The sequence below is a fragment of the Gymnoscopelus microlampas genome (assembly GCF_963454915.1).
Source record: "Gymnoscopelus microlampas genome assembly, chromosome: 12".
Taxonomy (NCBI): domain Eukaryota; kingdom Metazoa; phylum Chordata; class Actinopteri; order Myctophiformes; family Myctophidae; genus Gymnoscopelus; species Gymnoscopelus microlampas.
The window spans coordinates 28,419,939-28,442,570 of record NC_139949.1 but is presented as its reverse complement, the minus strand read 5'-3'; the positions used below and the strand labels follow the sequence as shown (position 1 = coordinate 28,442,570).

At 40.2% G+C, this 22,632-nt stretch overlaps 2 protein-coding genes across 2 annotated transcripts; both read left to right on the top strand.

Moving 5' to 3' along the window:
• Positions 1–710: 710 nt before the first annotated feature.
• Positions 711–15,367, top strand: pigl (phosphatidylinositol glycan anchor biosynthesis, class L). Its single transcript, XM_084074531.1, has 7 exons — positions 711–1,001; positions 1,598–1,697; positions 8,934–9,024; positions 10,603–10,670; positions 11,832–11,863; positions 14,025–14,158; positions 14,355–15,367. Exons 1-7 carry the CDS (start codon positions 722–724, stop codon positions 14,481–14,483), a joined length of 834 nt encoding a protein of 277 aa, XP_083930657.1. The 5' UTR covers positions 711–721; the 3' UTR covers positions 14,484–15,367.
• A 4,108-nt stretch (positions 15,368–19,475) lies between these two features.
• Positions 19,476–22,392, top strand: LOC311056562 (polyubiquitin-C). Its single transcript, XM_084073273.1, has 2 exons — positions 19,476–19,621; positions 20,396–22,392. The coding sequence occupies exon 2, from the start codon at positions 20,404–20,406 to the stop codon at positions 22,231–22,233; it is 1,830 nt and encodes a 609-aa protein (XP_083929399.1). The 5' UTR covers positions 19,476–19,621; positions 20,396–20,403; the 3' UTR covers positions 22,234–22,392.
• Positions 22,393–22,632: the final 240 nt, after the last annotated feature.

The window sequence follows — 22,632 nt, the reverse complement described above, 5'->3', positions numbered from 1 at the left end:
AAAAGCAATACGCGTTGGAAAAACTCTATACTCTATCGCCTGTTTTTCCAGATTTTTTCCATAAAATGTATGTCCCACAACATAAATGTGTTGATAAATACCTATGTTTTTGTAAGTAGATATTTATTTTACACCTGTAAGGATCAGGTGGTGCCACAGTTAAATCCTTCCTACAAGCAAAGCAAAGTTCCCTTTGGTTGTGAGGTTGTGATCTAAAAAAAAAAAGACAATACTTGCTCGACTTATAAAAAATATAAATTTAAAAGTTTATTTTTTAATCTATTAAAATTATTTTGACTAACCAAGCTTTTATGATCAATTTCAATGTGTCATCATCTGCTCTACTCTAGAGACAGACATTCTGTTGTACACTGAGGTAAATGTTACTGCTTTTATTTACGGCATTTATCACATTCATTATGATTAGAAGATTAACCACTACCCAGCATCGGTATTGTGGGGAAAGCTTTCGCTGAAAATAGCAGATCGACAAGCTCACAACGCAACACAGCAGTGAAAGCTTTCCCCACAATGACAGAAAACTGAAAATACACTAGTATGGAGCCCTGAGGACGGACTCTGGGGTTTAAGCATTGAGTTATAATATATCGAGTTTAAGTGGTTAATACGTTTACGCCAGTCAGACTGCATTAAAATGTGGAACTCTTGGCCTTTGAGGCTTTGTTTCAACCCGGATTGTTTATGGAGACGGTCCACAACAATGGTTATTTTCCTTGTTCTCTTGGTTATTATATCGTACTTTGTTTGGATAAAATGGATGTACCATCGACATCAACTAAACAGTGTCACCTCTTTTAAACGTTTAATGAGTTGTTCGTCCAGTAGAGAAGAGCAGGTTCCTGTATCTGGTGCAGATAACCGTGACATTAGAGCACTGATTGTAACTGCACATCCAGATGATGAATGCATGTTCTTCGCGCCGACTATCTTAAGACTCGTCGAGTTCAAGGCCCAAGTTCACTTACTGTGTTTATCTCAAGGTATCAGAATAATAATTATTTCTTATACTTTGAACTGTAGCGATGGCAGCATTTTTAAAACACTGAACAAATATTATTAATATTATTTGGTCTCTTTGATTTGGATCAGTTTTGTTCTTAGGGTTTTCACCAGGATTTAGCATATAATGTACACATCCTGGAATGGAATATTCCACTCTTTTTTTCTTTTCTTTTTTACCGCTTGTGTGATCGCAAAATGTCCCCGTTTATGGTTAACGAGGCAGCCTAGCCTACTATACTATTGTTTACTGCTTTTACTAATAATTTAAAAAGAAAATGTGAATTGGAAACAATACATTTTTAATTTGTTTATTTTTTGTTATTTGTTTACATTTTGGTGTCTGCGTAGCTGCCTCCAAATATAGTTTATTCATTGAGCTGCATAGATAATGAATGATTAGATTACTGAAAATATAATAAAAAAAACGTAATTCTCTCATAATAATTATTGAACGATATTCTAATATTGTGAAACAGATATTGCTGACTGACTGTCTGAAAAGAAAATCTATTGACTGCTTAATTCTTTTTAAATAACTCATCCAATTCCTGATCTTTGCCCCAAATGTATACAGGAAATTTCTACAATCAAGGAGCTCAGCGTAAAGAGGAACTTGTGAAAAGCTGTGCAGTGTTGGGGATACCAGCCTCCAGAGTCACCATAGCCGACCATAAGTAAGTAGAGTTGTTCCGATACGGAAACCAATATCAGAAAAGCTGCCGATACTGCCTAAAAGCTGGTATCGGTGCCGGTGGTGTCATGCACTAGGGTTATACATGGCAAAAGAGGGAGTCCACACAAGGTCAAACGTTTAAATTATATTTATTGTTCTGAACTAATTAAATAATATAGATAATCAAAAAGCAATCAGAAGTATGAGGTGTGAACAAGTCAGTAATCAGTAATGCAATGTATGGATGTGTGTAATGTGCAGTGCGAGTGTTGTATAAGGTGTAAAAGAACTGAAAACAAAGGGTTAGGCCCCACAGGCCAGGTTGCAGAGATCCTGCTTTCAGGGAGGAGAGAGAGAGAATGAGATGTTGTGGGAGAGCTCCCTATATACTCTCCCAAACCACCTCACCCAGCTGCACCCAGTTGGGCTAACGGCCTGCCACACTCCGCCCTACTCACTCTGGCCATCAGTGAAGGCAGAGGGGGCAGGGCCGTCACAGTGGTATCGCGAGTATGCCAGTCTGTGCCATTCCGATACCACGTCATTTTCATATGATATGCCATTTACAGTAAATATTTTGAATGCTTCAGTTGATGTTGCACTACTATTTACATTATTGTTTTGCACTTTAACAATTATTAATAATGGAAATGTTATTTATTCCTAGATCAGTGGTTCTCAAACTTTTGAATTCCAAGAACCCCCATAACTCTTGAGAGTGTACAAATTCCATTTGTACTCTCTCAGAGTTACACACAAGGAGCTCAATGGAAACAAGCCATAGGCTTGGGGTATTTGGTATTGAACTGAACTTTCATTGTACTGTACTTTTTTTTGCAAACTGCTAATAAATGAATCAATCAATCAATCACATATACAGGTCCATTTGGAACCATGTCAAGGAACCTAGACTCTAGGTCCTAGAGGATCCCTGGACCTCACTTTGAGATATTTTATTTATTTATTACACACTGGTATCGGATCGGTTCTCGGTATTGACCAATACGCAAGTTATGGGTATCGGGAAGGAAAAAATGTTATTAGTACATCTCTGTAAGTAAGACTACAGTATGCAACAAAGGAAGACAATTTAGATATTGAAATATTCTTGTTTAATATATTGTTATTATTATAGAAGAAAAAATAAATATCTGATCTCATTAATTCACAAAATCAGTGTTAATAGAAAATACAGAAAATAGTTTAAGTTAATCATTTTGATGACTAGTATTCTTGTCATTAACAAATTGTAGCATAGACATTACATGATTGTTTTTTTAATGAGACTGCATGGTTAAAAATATAATTCAACAAGAATACTTGCGCTACCGTATCTCAAAGTCTAGGCCTAGTTGTAGGCCTAATTTATACTTTGTCATATGACCATTTTGTTCACTGAAAATAAATAATAAAAAACACGATGTGTGCAACAATGTATAAATTAGCTGTTAGAACCCAGCATGCCAGCCTATTAGAGCATGTCAAGCCCTTCCCCCAACCCCCGTTTCTCAGAACAAAAAGTGACTTAAGTTGACCACCAATCAAACTCTTCCATTCTTACTACAACAGAGCCTAGCCAACAGGGCCTGATGTCCCTGTCCGTGTCAATGGGGATATAAATGATTAGACCTCAAAGGCCTTTAGAAGTTTGTCTCATGGGACGTAGACTACCACACATTATATTTCTTCATGTAATTGAGTAAACATGATCTTTTTTGCTTATGGACATAACCAACCAGATTATTTCTTTTTCACTTGAGGGTAGGTTGGATAACAAAGTGCCAATTTAACTTTAATTTTTCTTATCTATGAGAGTTTGGTAAGTCTGTTGGTGAAAAATAAAGAATTCTGCTTCACTGCTTCATTTCTTTTCCTCTCCCTACCAAACTATGAGAGTATTAGTAGGTTGAACAAAACATCTTCAGCAGATTGAGAGACATCCAAAATGTCGAAATCCCAAAAATGACCATCAAATATAATCCTTTGACAAATTATTTTTGTCATTTGACTTGAAAGCCATGCACGATTTGTAATAAAAAATCATTTGAAAAAATTAAATAGTCCTGCAAAAAATACATTTCATAACATTGTCATTTCATACCCAAAGTAATAAGAGAACAAATATACAACTTGAAAAGGCTACATTTGCGTGATGTTTGGATAAAATCTGTAGGAGTACTGTCAAAAAATGTGTTTTGCAAAAAGCGGCCCCCTGGTGCCGCTATAACAGGCCCATGTGAAAAATTCGGGGCAGAGGTTCTGAATTGGCATCCAGGGAGTGTGTGTTCACAGTTTTGCTGCGATCAAGCCAACTGTGCCGGAGATTAGCTGATCACAGACAGAGGGGGTGACGGACACACACACACACACAAACACACAGACGGACGGACAGGGTGCAAAACATAGTCTCGGCCTGGCGGAGAGAATAATGATAATGATGTTGTATTTTTCTTTCTTGTGTTGTTGATCCAGCAGGGAGGGTTACTGTTGGCATGGCCATGTTACAGTGAAACTAATGGCAAAAGGTGAAACTCTGCAAAAGCTGATTTATGTGTGGATGAGCTTTGCAGCTTTACCAGAAAATGATTGCGTTTCTTGGTAGTTAAATACAGGTTGGCTCAACAAGAATGCAGCATGAACTCTGGTACTAACCTGGAACTCACAGTAATAAAATGGCATGGTGCCCAGATTGTCTGCCCCAGAGAACATTGTTGGTGTTTCTCACACACACACACACACACACACACACACACACACACACACACACACACACACACACACACACACACACACACACACACACACACACACACACACACACACACACACACACACACCATACAATTTTATCATCTTGTGCACACAGAACATAGCTGAACTTTGATCTAAGCACTGTCTGGAGTGCAGCCCGTTTTCCCCTCCTGTGTTTTCGTTGTTTGCCCAAAAACACACGCCTAAACTGCTCTTGGAGAACTCTCACCCGAATCTCTCTCCACCTCCCTCACTCCCTCCTCTCTCTCTCCACTCCCCCCTCCTTTTCTTCCCATGTCTGCTGAAGCCAACTGCCAAGGACTGGGATACATTTTGGCTCTGCTCTGGGCACTCCAATGTAGGTCACTCTGATCTGTTTTCCTTTTTGTGTGTCTGTTGGTTGGCCACAGTTATATCTTTATTCATTACTTCCCTTGCCAAGAAGGTCCAGATGTACATCCTTCACTTGACCCTTCTTCAATTATCTTGTCTTGCTCACACAAAAAACGAAATAGAATCATGTGGATTTTGGTATCCACATGGGAACGGTATTATCCAAGATATTACTTCCATTATAAAATTAAAGTTAAATATTTCAAAAAGTATAAAACAACAATACAGACAATATAGATGGCTAGACTCCTGCCAAGCAATGGCATAAAAACCTTCCTTATCATATATTTAATCTCACAGAGAGAAACATTTGTTAGGTTTAGCTCCCACAAAATGCCAATAGATTAGAATGTTTTTTGTACATCAAGTTATATCATGTTTGACTATAACAATTTGCACTGAATGTAAGGGGAAAGCAGAAAGCATTTCTAGTTTCTAATCTAGATGGATTCCATACGCATTTACACCTGCCACACTTTTATCAGCAAAAATAGCTTAGTCATGCGTTATCCAGACGATTCATCAATCTCTATTTCTGTTTGTTTCAAAATGGAATATGACCGTCTGTCATATGAATTAAATATCATGTATGAAGTTTATTTGCAGCTTGTGCTTGCTTACTCTTAGACAATGTCATAGTAGCATAAAACAAATCTACTAGGAAGAATATTAGTAATTCCTACAGCCAGAATTGCTCCTTTTGACAAGGATTTGTAGATTTGAGTTTCACACTGTCCTCTTGAACTTTACAGCCGGTTCATTTCTGATAGGCCTGTTATATCATTATTGTGCCAACAGCTATTAACCTAAAAAACATTCCATGCCTCAGAATAACACCTTTAATCTCACTATTGGCAAATTTCCATCTGTTTCTTGATAACGGCTATAGATGAGACTTGTGAATGCTCACAAAACTAAACTTCACTGTCCAAGATCACAGGGATAACATGTGAATTCTGTTTTAAAGTGGATTTTCCCTTTAATGCCAGCTGAATAGGACAGCTGTGTTGACAGTATCGGGGGCCCCAGTGCATGTTGGGGCCTTTGTGATCAAGCCCGATATGAGCACGCTTTGCTGCCTCTGCTCTTGCCCTGGCTTGACCTCTGTCTACGCTCTGCACCATTAGATCTGTTCACTGCACACGTTCATCCTATTCTACCTCTTAATTACTTCCTCCCTCCATGTCTCAATTTGCACTTTTTGTCATATCTCAAATCAGTCTCTCTCTGTCTCCCATGTAAAATGTATAACTCTGGCCTTCTGATGCAGCTACTGACCTGTGCTGGGAAATCTATTATAATGTGTAACTTTTTGACTATGTTTTCGCCCCTGTCCCGATGTCCATCAGTCCGTGCTTGCCAGGCCCTGGTTAGGCAACCCGGCCTGGCGGAGACCTGTGCTCCGAGGAGCACATTTTTCTAGTTGTTCTAGAGTTAAATTAGCACTCAGGATTTTACTGTGTACCAATGGTGGACAGCAGTATGTGCCATCCCCCATTGCATTGACTAGGTGTGAATATAGCCTTTGCTGACCACGTCCACTAGGGGTGTAAAAATGTATCAATATTAAACCACATGAACTCTATCGTTCCTATTCTAGGGGGGACATTCTGCTAAAATAGACGATCTACAAGCTTGAGTTTCTATTTTTGGCGAAGATATTTAGTGTAAAGTGAAAACCGGAGATGGGCCTATAGAGCACTCTGGAGAGTTTAAGTGGTTAAGGTGGCGATTCAACCGCATTTAGTTGGAATGTTAGAATAGATAATAATAGATATTTCTTGAATCCCTGTTCAATTCACCCCACTGATTCACCCCACCACTGGCTATGTTCTTCTCTGGTTAGCCAACTCCACAGTTTCTATATAAAGTTAAAAACAAACAAACAAACAAAACAGAGCCAGCATCAGACTACACTGTTTAGTTTTTTTTTTTTTAGGGTTTTATCACATATTACCAGAAGATTGTAAATACTGCAAATGCATTAGCCTTATTGCAATTTCATATTTCTGTAAATGTCTATTGTACAAAATAGACAAGATTGTGTCTACAATGTCGCTATTATAGATACAATTGACTCATTATGATGGGATATTTATTGTGGGCGTAATAATGGCAGCATGTAGTGACATCTCAGCCAATCCCACTACAACATATAATCTGACTCTGGCAGTTTAGGCCTGTGGGTCATGTGACCAGACTAAACAAGCCCTCTCTGACACACTCATCCAATCACTTTACTGGGCCAAAGTTCAACAACTGCATACAGATGCCTGCAAGCAATTAGACGTCCACATGCAAAGCCACAAAGGGGGCTGGGGAGGTTACTCTAGGACGTTTTGTACTGTTGCCATAGTGAAGCTGATACTCAGCCTGCATCCTGCTCGAGAAAGGTCAGGTGTCCTTTTTTCATTTTTATTTTTTACTCTCTGTGTTCACTTTTGCTTCACTACGGTTGCTAGGCCTTTAAGACAAATTGTCATATTTATGAAGTCATTAAATAAATGAAAACATGATCGTCAGAAACAGCACATTGTAATAGGTCTTGAACCAAGCTGTGAAGCCAAGATGAAGACCCCCCCCCCCCTTTCATTATAACCTAAACTATTGACCAAATTGTCATTAAAGCTGCTATTGTGGCATGGGGAAATAATAAAACAAATATTTTTTTAAATTCCATTTGAACTGGGATAAAAAATAAATACTCTTCTTCGAACAAGAAGGTTGCAGTTATCAACACGTCATGGGGCAGTGCATTCAATCTCATGATAGATCATTTTAAACTACCTCTGAACCCTGATGTCAGCCATAGTTCCCCAATGCCCCCACCCCTGTGACACAGCCCTGCACCCTCCACCCACCCCCCAATGCCTGAACCTCACACCACTGACAGCCATTAGATTTGTGACCTAATCCATCTCTTACAGCCACTGACTCAACTGTCCTGGCTCATTGTTGGGAAGTAAGTGGGAGGTGGAAAATCCTCTATTCACCCACCCACACAAACACACACACACAGACCACCATTTGTCCAAATGTACAACACACCAGGTTACACATTGGTCTGCTGTAAGAGTTTCTTGTTTGATTAAATACTTAATAAGCCCTACCTACAGTATATACTTCGTCATACAATGAATAGCAAAAATAGCTGATCTACAAGCTTACAAGATTTTCTGTTGCTAATTAATGCATCATTTGTTTTAAAGAAACTGTTTTGGAAGAAAATAAAATAAATGAAAAAAGTAACTAAACTTTAGAATGGCAATATAAGTCACCAGAACCAGGGACGTGTTTTCCGATGAGTCTAACATGGTTAAAATGGAGTTTGAAGCTCAATAGGTTTAAATAGGAGGGGGGGTGTCTGATCAAATGAATATTAAATATTTAAATACTGAATCAAGGAACTTAAAAAAACACCTAGAATAAACATTAAAATGGCTGCATGTGTTTTAAAGTAAAATGCCCCCTTAAGCTACAGTATGAGCAAGCTGGTTCCACCTGTATTTCTAATGAAGCCCCCAGGACTTTGTTTTCACTTGAACTGCCTTGACCCGAGAGGTCTGAATCCCTCTCAGTATGTGTTTGTGCCACTGTCTGCTTCTCTCTTTATTTTAGGTGTCTGATGTCTCTGAGGTGAGGGAGTATAGCCCGAAGAGTTAGGGAAACTGAAAACCAAAACCATAGGGAAAAAAAATAAATGTACATAGGTATAGAGAATGGACTAGTTGGGGTAGTGTGTGTGATGATGTCCCTGGACTGTAGTTTCAGATGAACAGGATGCTCAGGCCCTTCGACCCTTAACCTCAGGACTTCCCAGCACTCCCTGGTGGTCACATTCCAAAAGAGATCCTTTTCAAAGGTTGGCTAAATCAGCACCGTTTAGAAGTGTGCTTCTGGAAAACGAAAATGCCTAAAAAGCACCAAAAAATTAAATGCTGCTCTTATGTACAGTACCGTATGTTGGATGTACATTACGTACAGGTCAGTAACTTGCTGACAAGAACTGATTTAAAAACATATATCTTCTTGTCTGCAAGCAACACTGTTGTGCGATGGAGAAAATAGCTTTAGCCATTTTGATCTCTTTCAGAAAACTTCCTGATGACCCCAATGCAGAATGGAGCATCTCCTTGGCCTCTTCTGTAATCATCAAGCACATCAGAGCTAATTCATTCAACATGGTATGCTTAGCTATTTTTTAATACTTTCAAAATAATAAACAAATTACATTTGCTGTCACCACTTTTTGCTGTTTTCTTATGTTAGTATTGTGCCCTATTGCATAATAATTCCGTGTTTGTTTTTTATCTGACCATGACATCCACTTGCATGCATTGTACTTACAGGGCGGCCTCCTGTTTGCCTTTTGTATAGCCGAAGTTATGTCTTCTTAGCCTTTTCCAAAACCAGGAGAAATGTGGCTTCTGCTACAGCAGACATGTTTGAGTGTTTATGTAGAGATTCTTATCAGTCCCCCATAGTTGTCCACACTATTAGGTCAGAGGAATGTGGCACATTTATATTTATGAAAACAATGTCTCTTCTGGTCTCTCAGCAAGGACAAAAATAGTTAACGTGTGTGAAAAACGAATGAACATTTGCAGTCAAAGTTGTACACAACACTACTCTTGGAAAAATGATTAGAGGGGACATAAGAGTAGGAGGATGCGTGCAGCTCCCCTCAGACCAAACAGTTTGATGTTTCTATCTGTCCTAGTTAAGCCTGATTTGGACTTCGTCATACAGCGGTGTCGCATGCCGAAAATAGCCGATCTACAAGCTCAAAACGCGTTGCATCCGCAATGTGTTGTGAGCTTGTAGATCGGCTATTTTCTTCATGCAACACCAACATACTACAAAACATAAATTGGACTTTACGGCTGTTATCAAACCCAGTTATAAACATTGGCTCCTCCCATCCTGCCAAGGCTCATCAGCAAAGATGTGCCCAGAAACTGAAAAGGAAACAAGAGCTATATGAGGAAACACATTCACTCGCCAAAGGCTGATTTATAATGAATATATACTGTCAAAATAAATATGTATTTTCAACAGTTTTTCCCACCATTGTTGAAAGGGTTGTACAACAAAGTATACATTTGCCTTCAATTGTGAATGATGGGTTTTACTTCACTTTTACTATATATTCAACAAAAAGATTATGTATTTAACTAGAAACATTATGTAAAGAGTGGTTTGCTCCAACCTACCTTTTCCTGGTCTTGAGGACAAGCTTCAAATAGCATTGTTTGCTTGGTTTGGCAGCATTCCAGCCTTCTACAGAAATGTGGGTCTCTCTCTGTTTGTTAATGTTTCAACTGGATTTTGGTTTCCCATACCTAGACCAGCAAGAATGAACGGTCTCAAGGGATTCTCTCATTTTGACACAAAAAAGGTCATAGGTCACTTAAAATGGTTGTTGGCTAAGGTATCCCCCCTTCATGTTTGGTTTTAGAGACAACGTCATGGTATACTAAGAATGAGCCTAACAAATGCAGTTCCTTTTAGACAAGCACTTTTTCTTTCCCTTTGACCTGATTTTTTTGTTTCTTCCTCTAGTGTGCAAGCATGCAGGCAGAAAGAAGGCTTTTAAATATCAGTTGTCTGCGGCCAAGCAGCTCTACTGTCAGACATACTGAAACCCTTCCATTAACCCAAGACAAATCTCTTACTCCTTTCGCTTATGTTTATTTAAATTCACATTTAGCTCTCTGGATTCTGTATTCTCACCGGTACAATCGGGTATTTTGCCATTTCAGGTACTGACCTTCGATGAAAGAGGAGTGAGTGGTCATGCCAATCACATAGCCATCCACAAAGCAGTCAGGTACCAACCTAACATTAAGATTTTGAAATCAGCAGAACCGTTTTACTTTTTAACATCCTTTACATAAAAAACTTGGTATCTTCCTTGCACATAGTATAATGTAAGCCTAAAGGCTATCTATAGTGTGCATGTACACCCTGAAACTAGCCCTTTAGGATCTAGTCTTAGACTCGCAATTATACAGCACACACATGCACACATTAACACATCAACACTCCCTTCTCCCCCACAGAGAAGCAAACACATAAACACTCAGTTCTCAATAATTAATCTGTTACATAGCTGAGAGGTCATCCAAACACACCGATACTCCACTGGAGAATCACATAGCCCTGCTATTAAGCCTTATTTATTCTTTGTCACATGATGGTGTTGCTCACCGAAAATAACAGATTTTCAAGCTAACGATGTGTTATGCATGGTGTGCACATAGTGCAACAAAGTTTAAATGAGGCTTTAAAGAGTGCTACTAAATCATGTCCCTGAGGTGGGAGGACAGCTGTGGTTTGGAGAGGCCTGCCAGCATAGTTGCATCAGACGAAGGGAGGAAAAAAAACAGGTTCGGAGTATTGTGTGGCGATGAGTATATTGTCGAAAATCCCACACAATATGTGGATGCCTCAAACCGACTACTGCACTGGTCTTTTTCATAACTGAGCACCCCCACCCTTGGCTTCCAGACAGTCTCCAGTCATCATTCGCTTTTAAGAACTGTGCTCTCAAAATCAGATCTTATGATTCCCGTTACTTTGTATTGCGCAGTCATTTTTCTATTTGCCACATTGTTTACTCTTGGCTTGCTCTTATACCCTAATCCTGAAACCTTTTTCACAATAACAAATATAGTTTAACTAAATGTAGGAAGCCTTGTACTGTATATTCTCAGCTTGAATTATATGTTATAAGAGACTTTAGACTTTGTTGCAACTGCAGAATATATAGATATAGATAATGTAGAAATTATGACCCATGGTTTACAATGGGTGGCACGTGCCAATTCATTTCAACAACCAACCAGGTTGTTGCTTTAACACCGCTTGTCTGGTGTTGCTTGTTTCTAAGGGCCTACAACTGCAGACCTCTACCCATTTATTATAAGACACACAAGCACATTATTATTAATGTTTCAATCTGTAATATTATTCTTTTCTCTACCCGCAGTCACCTTGCCTCCACTGGCCAAGTACACAATGGTAAGTTTAAGGCCCCCACGCTCTGTGAAGACACACTTTTCAAATAGAACTTAGTGGGTTCTGATATACAATATCTCCTGAACTGATTGGAAATAGCTCCACCGAACACTGCTATTGAGGCTCCTCAGGTCTCAGTAGCATTTCAGTACTAGTTATTGAGCCCAACTGCCCCAGTGAAGGTTCTCAGTGACTGACAGTGAAGAATGTTGTACTAACTGGACTGCTCCAAGGTGTGGATATTGGTAACAACATATGTAATGCATGGTTGAGCTGGAGAAGAGCTCTGAATAAATGGCAAAAAAACATGTAACACACCAGGTCACAAGTATTTATATAATTTATGATGAGAGACTAAAGAAAACTGCTTCAAGGTGAGCTGTTGCATTACTTTAGAGCACCCTCTACTGTTCAAATGATTCCTGTGATTCTTTGCTTTACCTCTACATTTTGTTAGTCTCATGGTGGCAGTAGGAAGCTTGCTTTTGACAACGAACAACAACAAACAATGGTGTAAGACACGAGGGAAGTTATGTTATTGTTGAATTATTAGTATTTTTGTTTGGTTTTGTTTTATTTTTATTTTTTTTATTTAGTAAAGAGCATTGCAATAGTAATTTATGTCAAGCTTTCCGTGAGAGATGTTTATTAACAGATCAACAGTTAAATTCCAAACTTTGACCTGACGTATATAGTATACACAAACCCACAGCACTAAGGAGCTCACCTATAGTATGTGAAGGGGTTTAGTGTAACAATAGTGCTGCATACAGCATCAGTCTTTTCAGTAGATCATATACAGCTCCATACTGTTCCACCCTCCTGTCCAATGACAAGAAGACGTCTCCACATCACGAGTCCTGGCCTCACATCATATGGATGTTGAGAGTACAGGATGCACTCTATTTTAGGACAAGGGGTCAACTACAGCAACTTTGTAGTTCATCTGACCCACTGGATAAAGACATTCACATAAACACTTGCCTAAACTTGTGACCTCAACTATAGAAGTAGATATATAAAACAGACATTTTGCTGTGCTTCTGTGTCAAACAAGGTTTGAAAAAGAGGATTTAATCAATGTAAAGGGCCTCTGTGACACCTTTGTTTGATATAAAGATGTGTTGGTAATGTAGGTAGATGTGAACACGGAAGTAAGGCTGCAGCTATAATTACTTTGATTTTATATGACCTTGCCTATTCATTTGGTGGTCATTTGGATCTGAGCCACAACGTGATTCTTCATCATTACATTACATTACAGTCATTTAGCAGACGCTTTTATCCAAAGCGACTTACAATAAGTGTATTCAACATAGGTAGGGAACGAAAACTACTAATCACCAGAAGTCTTAAGTACATTTCCTGCAATAAACAAGCAACCAAGAGTATACCTAGCGCTAAGGTAAAAGTGCAATATATCAGCTACCTTCTTTCTTAAACAGATGAGACAAAATAGCTAAATCAAATGAGCACGAGCTCAAACAAATATGTGTATCGACTAAACAAGATCCAATAAAACAATACAAAACTAAAACAAGAGTTCGTACAACTAGTTAACAACAAGTAGGCCAGGCAAAGAGGAAGGGTAGTGTTTCCTGAAGAGGTGGGTTTTCAGCCTGCGGCGAAAGATGGGCAGTGTCTCTGCTGTCCTGACTTCAGTGGGAAGTTCATTCCACCACTGTGGGGCCAGAACAGAAAAAAGTCGTGACCGTGTCGATCGACCAGAAGGACCCTTGAGTGACGAGGGAATCAGTCGCCCCGAGGTGGCAGACCGAAGTGGTCGGGCAGGGGTGTAGGCATCAACCATAGCCCGGAGGTAGGAAGGAGCTGTTCCTTTCACTGCCCTATAGGCTAGCACCAGGGTTTTAAACTGGATCCGAGCTGCTACGGGGAGCTGCTACGGGGAGCCAGTGTATAATATCAATATCTTGTTCATATAACTGCTCGGCAAGACTCTCTGATCTTTTCCAACAGCTACCAATCCACTTTTAGCCAATGACCTAAGTTCTCTGTAAACTGCAGAATACTGGACATATTGTAAACAACTACTCCATGAATGTTGTCCATGGAGAGCACTGTGTTCACATGGCCTACTACCGTTTGTTTAATGTGAACCATAAATGACATTAACCGCTAAATGGGTCTCTGTCTGTTCTGCCAGACTGCTGTCTGCTTTCTTTGGTGACTGTTGGCGTCCTCAGGAAATATCTCTCCTATCTGGAGCTCCCTCTAAGCTGGCTCTTGCCATCCCGTCTCTGCTGTGTCATAGGCTTAAAGGGCTACAGACAAGCCAGGGTGAGGCTCCAAATGGACAGTTTGTTTGCTGGTTAAATATTTGTTTTATATGTCACACATGTTAACAGGCTATATCTTAATTGTGGAACCAAAGCATTAGATTCTTCAATACCGTACAATATAGAATAAATGTAATGTTCACTTTTAACTGGACTAATCAATGTCTCTCAAACATGTCTCCTTGTTTTTCTCTCAGGAGGCCATGCTTTGTCATCGCACTCAACTTCTGTGGTTTCGTTATCTCTACATCTTTTTTTCACGTTACATGCTTGTCAACACATTCCAGATGATCCCACAAGGACCAAAGAACCTAAAAATATATTAAGAGCCTGTTTGAAGCACATATGGACGCACTGATTGTAGCTCTTAAAGAGTGAGCTGGTATGGGGAATAAAACGGTGGTATAGTGCTATTTTCTTCTTTGCTTGTCTTTTGGGAAGACATCACCTGATTACTCCTAGTTAAAACACTGAAAAGTTAATTAATCTGTTCTAGTTGTTAGCTTTGAATGTGAGCTGTCAGAGCCAATATTAAGTGTAAAAAAAACACCAAAGGAAGTGGGTCAAGTTTATGCTATGTCAGGCTGATGTAGCATTAATAAAAAATGTGCATCTGAGTCGAGGTCTTGTTTTTTTCTTTTTGGAGTTCCACTTTAGCACTGACAGTAGCTGAGCACCCACAGCTATGGAGGCAATCTGAGCTGATATTAAAGGTATAGGGTAAGTGATATTCTTTGGTAAAAACAAAATGTTTTTTGTTAAAAGGTATTCATTGCTATAGTGTTTGTTCAATAACGGGTCCCCCCCACCTCTCCAGCTCTTTAATAAACAGAAAATAAATGTTCAGGTGGGTTGCAAATTTTCAGCCAATAACCAAGGAGAGGGTACCAATTTATCAGCTTCAATTTTATATTGTTCCAGTTCCAATGCTGTCTGCTCATTTATTTGTGTAATGACTTCTAATTTCACTTCTTTACCTGATTGGATCAAATTGGTTTCCCGACCTGAAAATGCATTTTGTTTATTAAAGAGCTGGAGAGACGGGGAGACCCCTGTTACTGAACAAACACTATAGCAATCCTATCAGAATAGTTTAACACTTATATTAACAAAGGAATATCACATACCCTACCTTCAACTTAGAATTTAGCTTTTCATGTAATGGTACCCAATGTCAAAATATTTTTTCATTATTAACGTAAGCGATGACCCTGTGATATCACAGCTGTCTTATTCTAGGCCTGTATTTTCTGCTGCAGGTTTAGACATCTCTCTTATTTTCTTGTGCGCTAGCATGCTTTCTTCCCACTTTTCGCCCAAGAAGTTCTCAACTGTGACACTTCGCACAGTACCTGGATCCAGACAGTGGGGAGAAACACCTAGGGAGAGAAAACAACAGTAGGCTAAAGGCTTGCTTGGTGTTTTCATGTTTGCTTTGTGCCATCTCCTGTTTGGTTGACAAATATGACTCGCTTAGCAGTCATACTTACCATATCCATCAGGGTTAGAGCGAGGAGTGTAGAAACTCTGGACTCCACAGGTTTTACAGAAGCTGTGCTTGGCAACATGTGTGTTAAATGTGTAGATTGTCAGATTTTCAGACCCCTGAGGAGAGATAAGAAAAAACTGATATTCTAAATTGATAGTCACTTGAACTTATGAAGTAGAAGCTCCATCATCATGTTTAAACCCAAATTATTACTTTTAGTTATAAGGTTCAATTGTATTCTCACCTGTAAAAGTGTGAAATGCTTTTTTGGCACAATAAAATGATGATTTTGCTTCTTGGTGCAAATGCTACAACTTAAGAAAGAAACATACATTAGTAAAGTAAGGGTTCTTGTGTCTATTGGTGTGTGTGTGTGTGTGTGTGTGTGTGTGTGTGTGTGTGTGTGTGTGTGTGTGTGTGTGTGTGTGTGTGTGTGTGTGTGTGTGTGTGTGTGTGTGTGTGTGTGTGTGTGTGTGTGTGTGTGTGCGTGTGCGTGCGTATATGTATAGCACAAGCGCACACTTTTCTTATATGGGTCATCCTTACTTGCAATGGAAAACAAGAAGGTCAAGAGAACTCCAGACTTCAAATCTGACAGCCCCACAGTGACAGCCACCCGCATGTTTCACAAGATCCATCCTGTAAACAAACCCATAAATTAGGCTATAGATCAGAATTAATGCTAATTTATTTACGCAACGTTTTCAGTGTAAATTAGCAACACGGAGACAAATTAATCGTGAACGAGCCGGCATTTCTATAAGATCCATAAACAAATGTGACCTGTTATTGTGGAAATTTCTGACGTGTGGGGCCAACACTATCAGTTGCTCAAAGTCAACGTTGGCACACACCAAAACAAAGTCCAACCACTGATAAGCTATCCTAGGATTGGCGTCACACGTGTATCTACATTCTATCTATGCCAATTCGTTTTCACTGATTGATTGTATCAACGAATCAAAATGCAAATGCCTTGAATGAAAACTGGCTCATCAAGACTATTAAAGTCTTATACAACGTTACGTTTCGTGTCAATGAATAGATCTAGTCACCTTTTTCTCCAGGAGCCTGTTTTGTAAGCAGCCCTTTATTTACTCAGGGCAAAGTACAGGAGGCTTGTACATTGCACAAACACATTCCAGTGAAGCTAAACCAGTTTATCGAGGCAGGCCAGGCCCAGGCCGTTCTGCCTTGAGCACACTGACGTAGCGATCACGCGTCGGGTATCAGGTGACAGACTGCCTGCCTGGAGGGAATGCTGTGACCTAAATCACAAGCCACTCCTTGTCCTCGATATGCTTGTTTGCTGAGTCACTTAATGTAGGCCCTACTGTAAATTATTTGTATACATCCATGGTTGGGAACACTGAATCACACAAACCTTATAGTTCAAAAGAAATCCATCTGCAATTGACTAGCATAGCTATGGTAGGCCCATCAATATTAAGAATGATTATGAATGTATTCAAACATTGCTTGTATTTATGTATTTATTGACTTATTCATTAATTCATTAATTTAAAGGTAGGGTAAGTATTTGGTTAAAATAAGTGTTAAATAGCTCTATATTCAGTTCAGTAACAGGAGTCTCCATGTCTCTCCAGGCAGCTCTTAAACAGAACATGCATTTTCAAGTCGTGATACCAATTTTATCCAATCAGGATACAGATTAAACAAGTGCAATTGGAAGTGATGACAAATAAATGAGCAGACAAAATTGTAACTGGAACACTATAAAATGAAGCTGATAAATGGGTACTCTTTCCTGATTGGCTACCATTTTTGTCACCTACATGAAAATGTGTTTTCTGTTTATTAAAGAGATGGAGAGACAGGGAGACTTCTGTTACTGAACAAACACTCTATAGCAATGATTACTATCAGAATATAGAGCTTTAACTTTAACCTACTTTTATCTGTTTTCCATTTCAGGTGTGTCAGTGACACCAAGTTGCCAGTATAGGCATGTCACTATGACTCTGACATAACCATAAACAACCCCGACATGCCCATATATAGGCATATATGGGAGCTCTGGTTGTCCAGAGCCACAGATCCGAACAATATGCCCATAGATGGGCATGCCAATATACAAGGTATGGGCATACATCAGGGATATCCATATATGGGCATAAAAGGGACAAGGACTGACAGATACAGAAATCTCCATATATGGGCATAAGAGACACAGGTAGACCGGTATAATGGGTACTGACAAAGCCCAAGACACTATGACTCAGAATTATTGATCGGATTGGCAGTGACATAGGTGTGAGGGCCCCATAGCAGGCCAAAGTCTAGATGTGAGAGCCCGAACCTCTAGTCATCATAAATGTCCTTAATAACCTATAATAGCTGATTACGTTTAACATTGACAATGAATTCAGCTTTTTTTTACTTTAGGACCAATTTGCAGTTAACATTAAACAATAGAGCAACATAAACTTATTTCCAAATTGTACATAATGTTTGGCCTTTAGCAGACACTGAAGAATATCTGGAATCATAAAAGCAAGTTGTATTTGTCTGTATAGGACAGGCTGCAAACCAAAAAACATTATATCTTTGAAAAACAATTACAGATTTGTTTTTCTGATTGTAAGATTAAGTACAGCATAAGTGATTAAGCAAAATTAAGGCCAGTCCACTCAATAATAATAATAATAATATATCTATTTTTGAACAACATGTTTTTTTTTCAAGTCTCTCATTGCCTTAAAACATTCACTACAAGTCATTTTTCTGCACAGCTACAGAAGACATGTACCCTATACATGGACATTTTGATTTCAAACATCACTGTCGTTTCTTTAAAATAAAATGGACAATTGTACTATTCTGGCAAGATGTATGCATGATGAGTGACCTTGCGAGGAAATTAATTTCGCCAGTAGTAACCGGTGTGTCAGCTTTACCTGATACTGATGTCACAACAGCTGGTAGAACATGTTTAGAATTTGTAAACACATTTCCATCTGCTAGCTGGCATGTTTCCTACGCAATAAAAACACAAGTCAGTTCATAGTCACTTGGACGTTATATCATTTTCGCCAGCAGGCTAAGTGCATGAAATAAAACCTTATTTATTTGTTATGCGAACTATTTGAAATGTAAAGAAAGGCGAGGCTGATGGTCAGAAGGAATACATTAGAACTCATCAAACAATAATGATGTGATGAAAAGTAACCAATCACTGATGAAACAAACAATACCACCATCCAACCAGAGGCTTGGTGGGAAGGTCCCAGTTGCAGTGTTGCCAGATTTTGCGAGAGAAATAAGCAACCAGATCTATGAAAACATCTATCCCTCAAGCCCCCAGAACCACGGTAGAACAGTGAAGCGGTAGTCGCCTGGTGGTCAAATATGATATATTATAACTATGTGGGGTCCCTGGCACAACATCTTTTCAGATGGGGGGGGGGGGTCCTTGACATAAAATGACATTGACATGAAAATGTTTGAGAACCACTGGTTTAAACAACATTAGGAAACAAGCCCAAATAAGCAACTACACGTTAGAAACAAGCCCAAACAACTGCAACCCACAGCTACCAACATTTACACCTTCAAGCAACATTACAGAAAACAAGTCAAATGTCGCTTATAATAAGCGGACATGGCAACCCTGCCCAGTGGATGTTGTTCTAGTAGGTTCTGGGAAGTTCTACCAAGAGTGTACAAAGATATCAATCCGCGGTGAATCAGAATTCGTGTGTATTTATCGGTAAATACGAATCATAGTTCTGTGCCCTGATAGTTTTACACAGAACTCTCATAAAGATTATTTATACAAAACAATATAATGTGAAATGTTACTTTAGAACAGTGGGGACTATACTCGAACGCGGAAGGACACTGACGTCAACCACCACGTATAAATACCAATGTTGTGGAGCCCTGGACAATAGTTACTGCGGAAAACAAGAGAGAGAGACCATTTCTGACAGCTTTACAGAAGCCACTCGAATTGTAAGTATTATTTCCCCGTTTGTTTAATTGTTAGTGCTTTTCTTTCAAAACTTAGTCAGTGAATAAGCACACTAACTAACCGTATGTTAACTGGTTATATTTTGAGTGTTTGTCGTTAATTTGGCTACTACTAAGACTGTAACCTTATTGTTACAAGTGGGAAATGTTAAGGTCGAATAAAACGACATTTTCTGTTTCACCACGACCTTAAACACATTCGCTCGTAATGTAAAAATATTATAACGTATTTTAGTTAGACGGTCATCGAAGCGAACGTCGGAAACTCTACTGATAAGTCGTTTATAGAATCTGCCATCACCGCGGTTAAAAGCCCGCGTTTGTTTAAACAATAAAAAAAGCACTTGTGATAATTGTGTTCTGCGTATTTTCCATTTTGACTCGACTGTCGAAGCAAAACTCGCTAGCGTTGCTACATAGCAATGACTAAGCGTTTCCAGTATCTGCCATTACCGTCTACTAGAACAAAAGGGAGGTCTATGTCGAAGCATAAAATGGCGCCGGTACTGGAATGGCGACTAGCTGTACTAACTGCTTGCTTGTAGTTGTAATTAAAACTATCTACGGCTTATTGGGAAATATTATCTTAACTACTCAATATTATGAGACTGATTTGGAAACGTTCTTTGTATTGTCCTAAGTTGACTGGGTGGTTTAATGTCAAAAGATGATTACCTGCACTGAATGGAACAGTGGTCAGAAGCACTTTTCATCACATTACAACCTTGTTTGTTTTTTTTACTTTTCTTCATACAGGTGCAAATATGCAGATCTTTGTCAAGACCCTCACTGGCAAGACCATCACCCTTGAGGTTGAGCCAAGCGATACCATTGAGAACGTGAAGGCTAAAATCCAGGACAAGGAAGGCATCCCCCCTGACCAGCAGAGGTTGATCTTTGCCGGCAAGCAGCTGGAAGATGGCCGCACCCTGTCTGACTACAACATCCAGAAAGAATCCACCCTCCACCTGGTGCTGCGTCTGAGAGGAGGCATGCAGATCTTTGTCAAGACCCTCACCGGCAAGACCATCACCCTTGAGGTTGAGCCTAGCGACACCATTGAGAACGTGAAGGCCAAAATCCAGGACAAGGAAGGCATTCCCCCTGACCAGCAAAGGCTGATCTTCGCTGGCAAGCAACTGGAAGATGGCCGCACCCTGTCTGACTACAATATCCAGAAAGAATCCACCCTTCACCTGGTGCTGCGTCTCAGGGGAGGCATGCAAATCTTTGTCAAAACCCTCACCGGCAAGACCATCACCCTTGAGGTTGAGCCAAGTGACACTATTGAGAACGTGAAGGCCAAAATCCAGGACAAGGAAGGCATCCCCCCTGACCAGCAAAGGCTGATCTTCGCTGGCAAACAGCTGGAAGATGGCCGCACCCTGTCTGACTACAACATCCAGAAAGAATCCACCCTCCACCTGGTGCTGCGTCTCAGGGGAGGCATGCAGATCTTTGTCAAAACCCTCACCGGCAAGACCATCACCCTTGAGGTTGAGCCAAGTGACACTATTGAGAACGTGAAGGCTAAAATCCAGGACAAGGAAGGCATCCCCCCTGACCAGCAGAGGCTGATCTTCGCAGGCAAGCAACTGGAAGATGGACGCACCCTGTCAGACTACAACATCCAGAAAGAATCCACCCTCCACCTGGTGCTGCGTCTCAGAGGAGGCATGCAGATCTTTGTCAAAACCCTCACAGGCAAGACCATCACCCTTGAGGTTGAGCCAAGTGACACTATTGAGAACGTGAAGGCCAAAATCCAGGACAAAGAAGGCATCCCCCCTGACCAGCAGAGATTGATCTTTGCCGGCAAGCAACTGGAAGATGGACGCACCCTGTCTGACTACAACATCCAGAAAGAATCCACTCTCCACCTGGTGCTGCGTCTCAGGGGAGGCATGCAGATCTTTGTCAAGACCCTCACTGGCAAGACCATCACCCTTGAGGTTGAGCCAAGCGATACCATTGAGAACGTGAAGGCTAAAATCCAGGACAAGGAAGGCATCCCCCCTGACCAGCAGAGGTTGATCTTTGCCGGCAAGCAGCTGGAAGATGGCCGCACCCTGTCTGACTACAACATCCAGAAAGAATCCACCCTCCACCTGGTGCTGCGTCTCAGGGGAGGCATGCAGATCTTTGTCAAGACCCTCACCGGCAAGACCATCACCCTTGAGGTTGAGCCAAGTGACACTATTGAGAACGTGAAGGCCAAAATCCAGGACAAGGAAGGCATTCCCCCTGACCAGCAGAGGCTGATCTTTGCTGGCAAGCAACTGGAAGATGGCCGCACCCTGTCTGACTACAATATCCAGAAAGAATCCACACTCCACCTGGTGCTGCGTCTTAGGGGAGGCATGCAGATCTTTGTCAAAACCCTCACCGGCAAGACCATCACCCTCGAGGTTGAGCCAAGTGACACTATTGAGAACGTGAAGGCCAAAATCCAGGACAAGGAAGGCATCCCCCCTGACCAGCAGAGGCTGATCTTCGCAGGCAAGCAGCTAGAAGATGGCCGCACCCTGTCTGACTACAACATCCAGAAAGAATCCACCCTCCACCTGGTGCTGCGTCTGAGGGGAGGCCAGTAAATCATTCCAAAAAGAAGAGTCCACCCTCCATCTTATTGGGGAGGGCAGTAAAATTATTCCATATTTTGTTTATCCGATTTTGAATTCTGTTTTTTTTTACCCTATATTCGCATAAGATATTACATTTATGCACGACTCAAAATAAAGAATTAAAATGTACTACTTGTGTGCTCTTTTAAAAAATTTTTTTACATGGATTAAGTAGAGGGATGTCAATAATAATAATAGCTTGACTATATGTAGCGCCTCTCATAAACCCAAAGACGCTTTACATCAAAAACGATGAACAAACAATATGCCATAAGTGTCAGGCATGTATATTGACATGGCTGGGTATTAGATTAGATTTCTTGGTGTTGTTTCCTCTAGCCTCTGGGATATTGACACACTCCAGTCCCT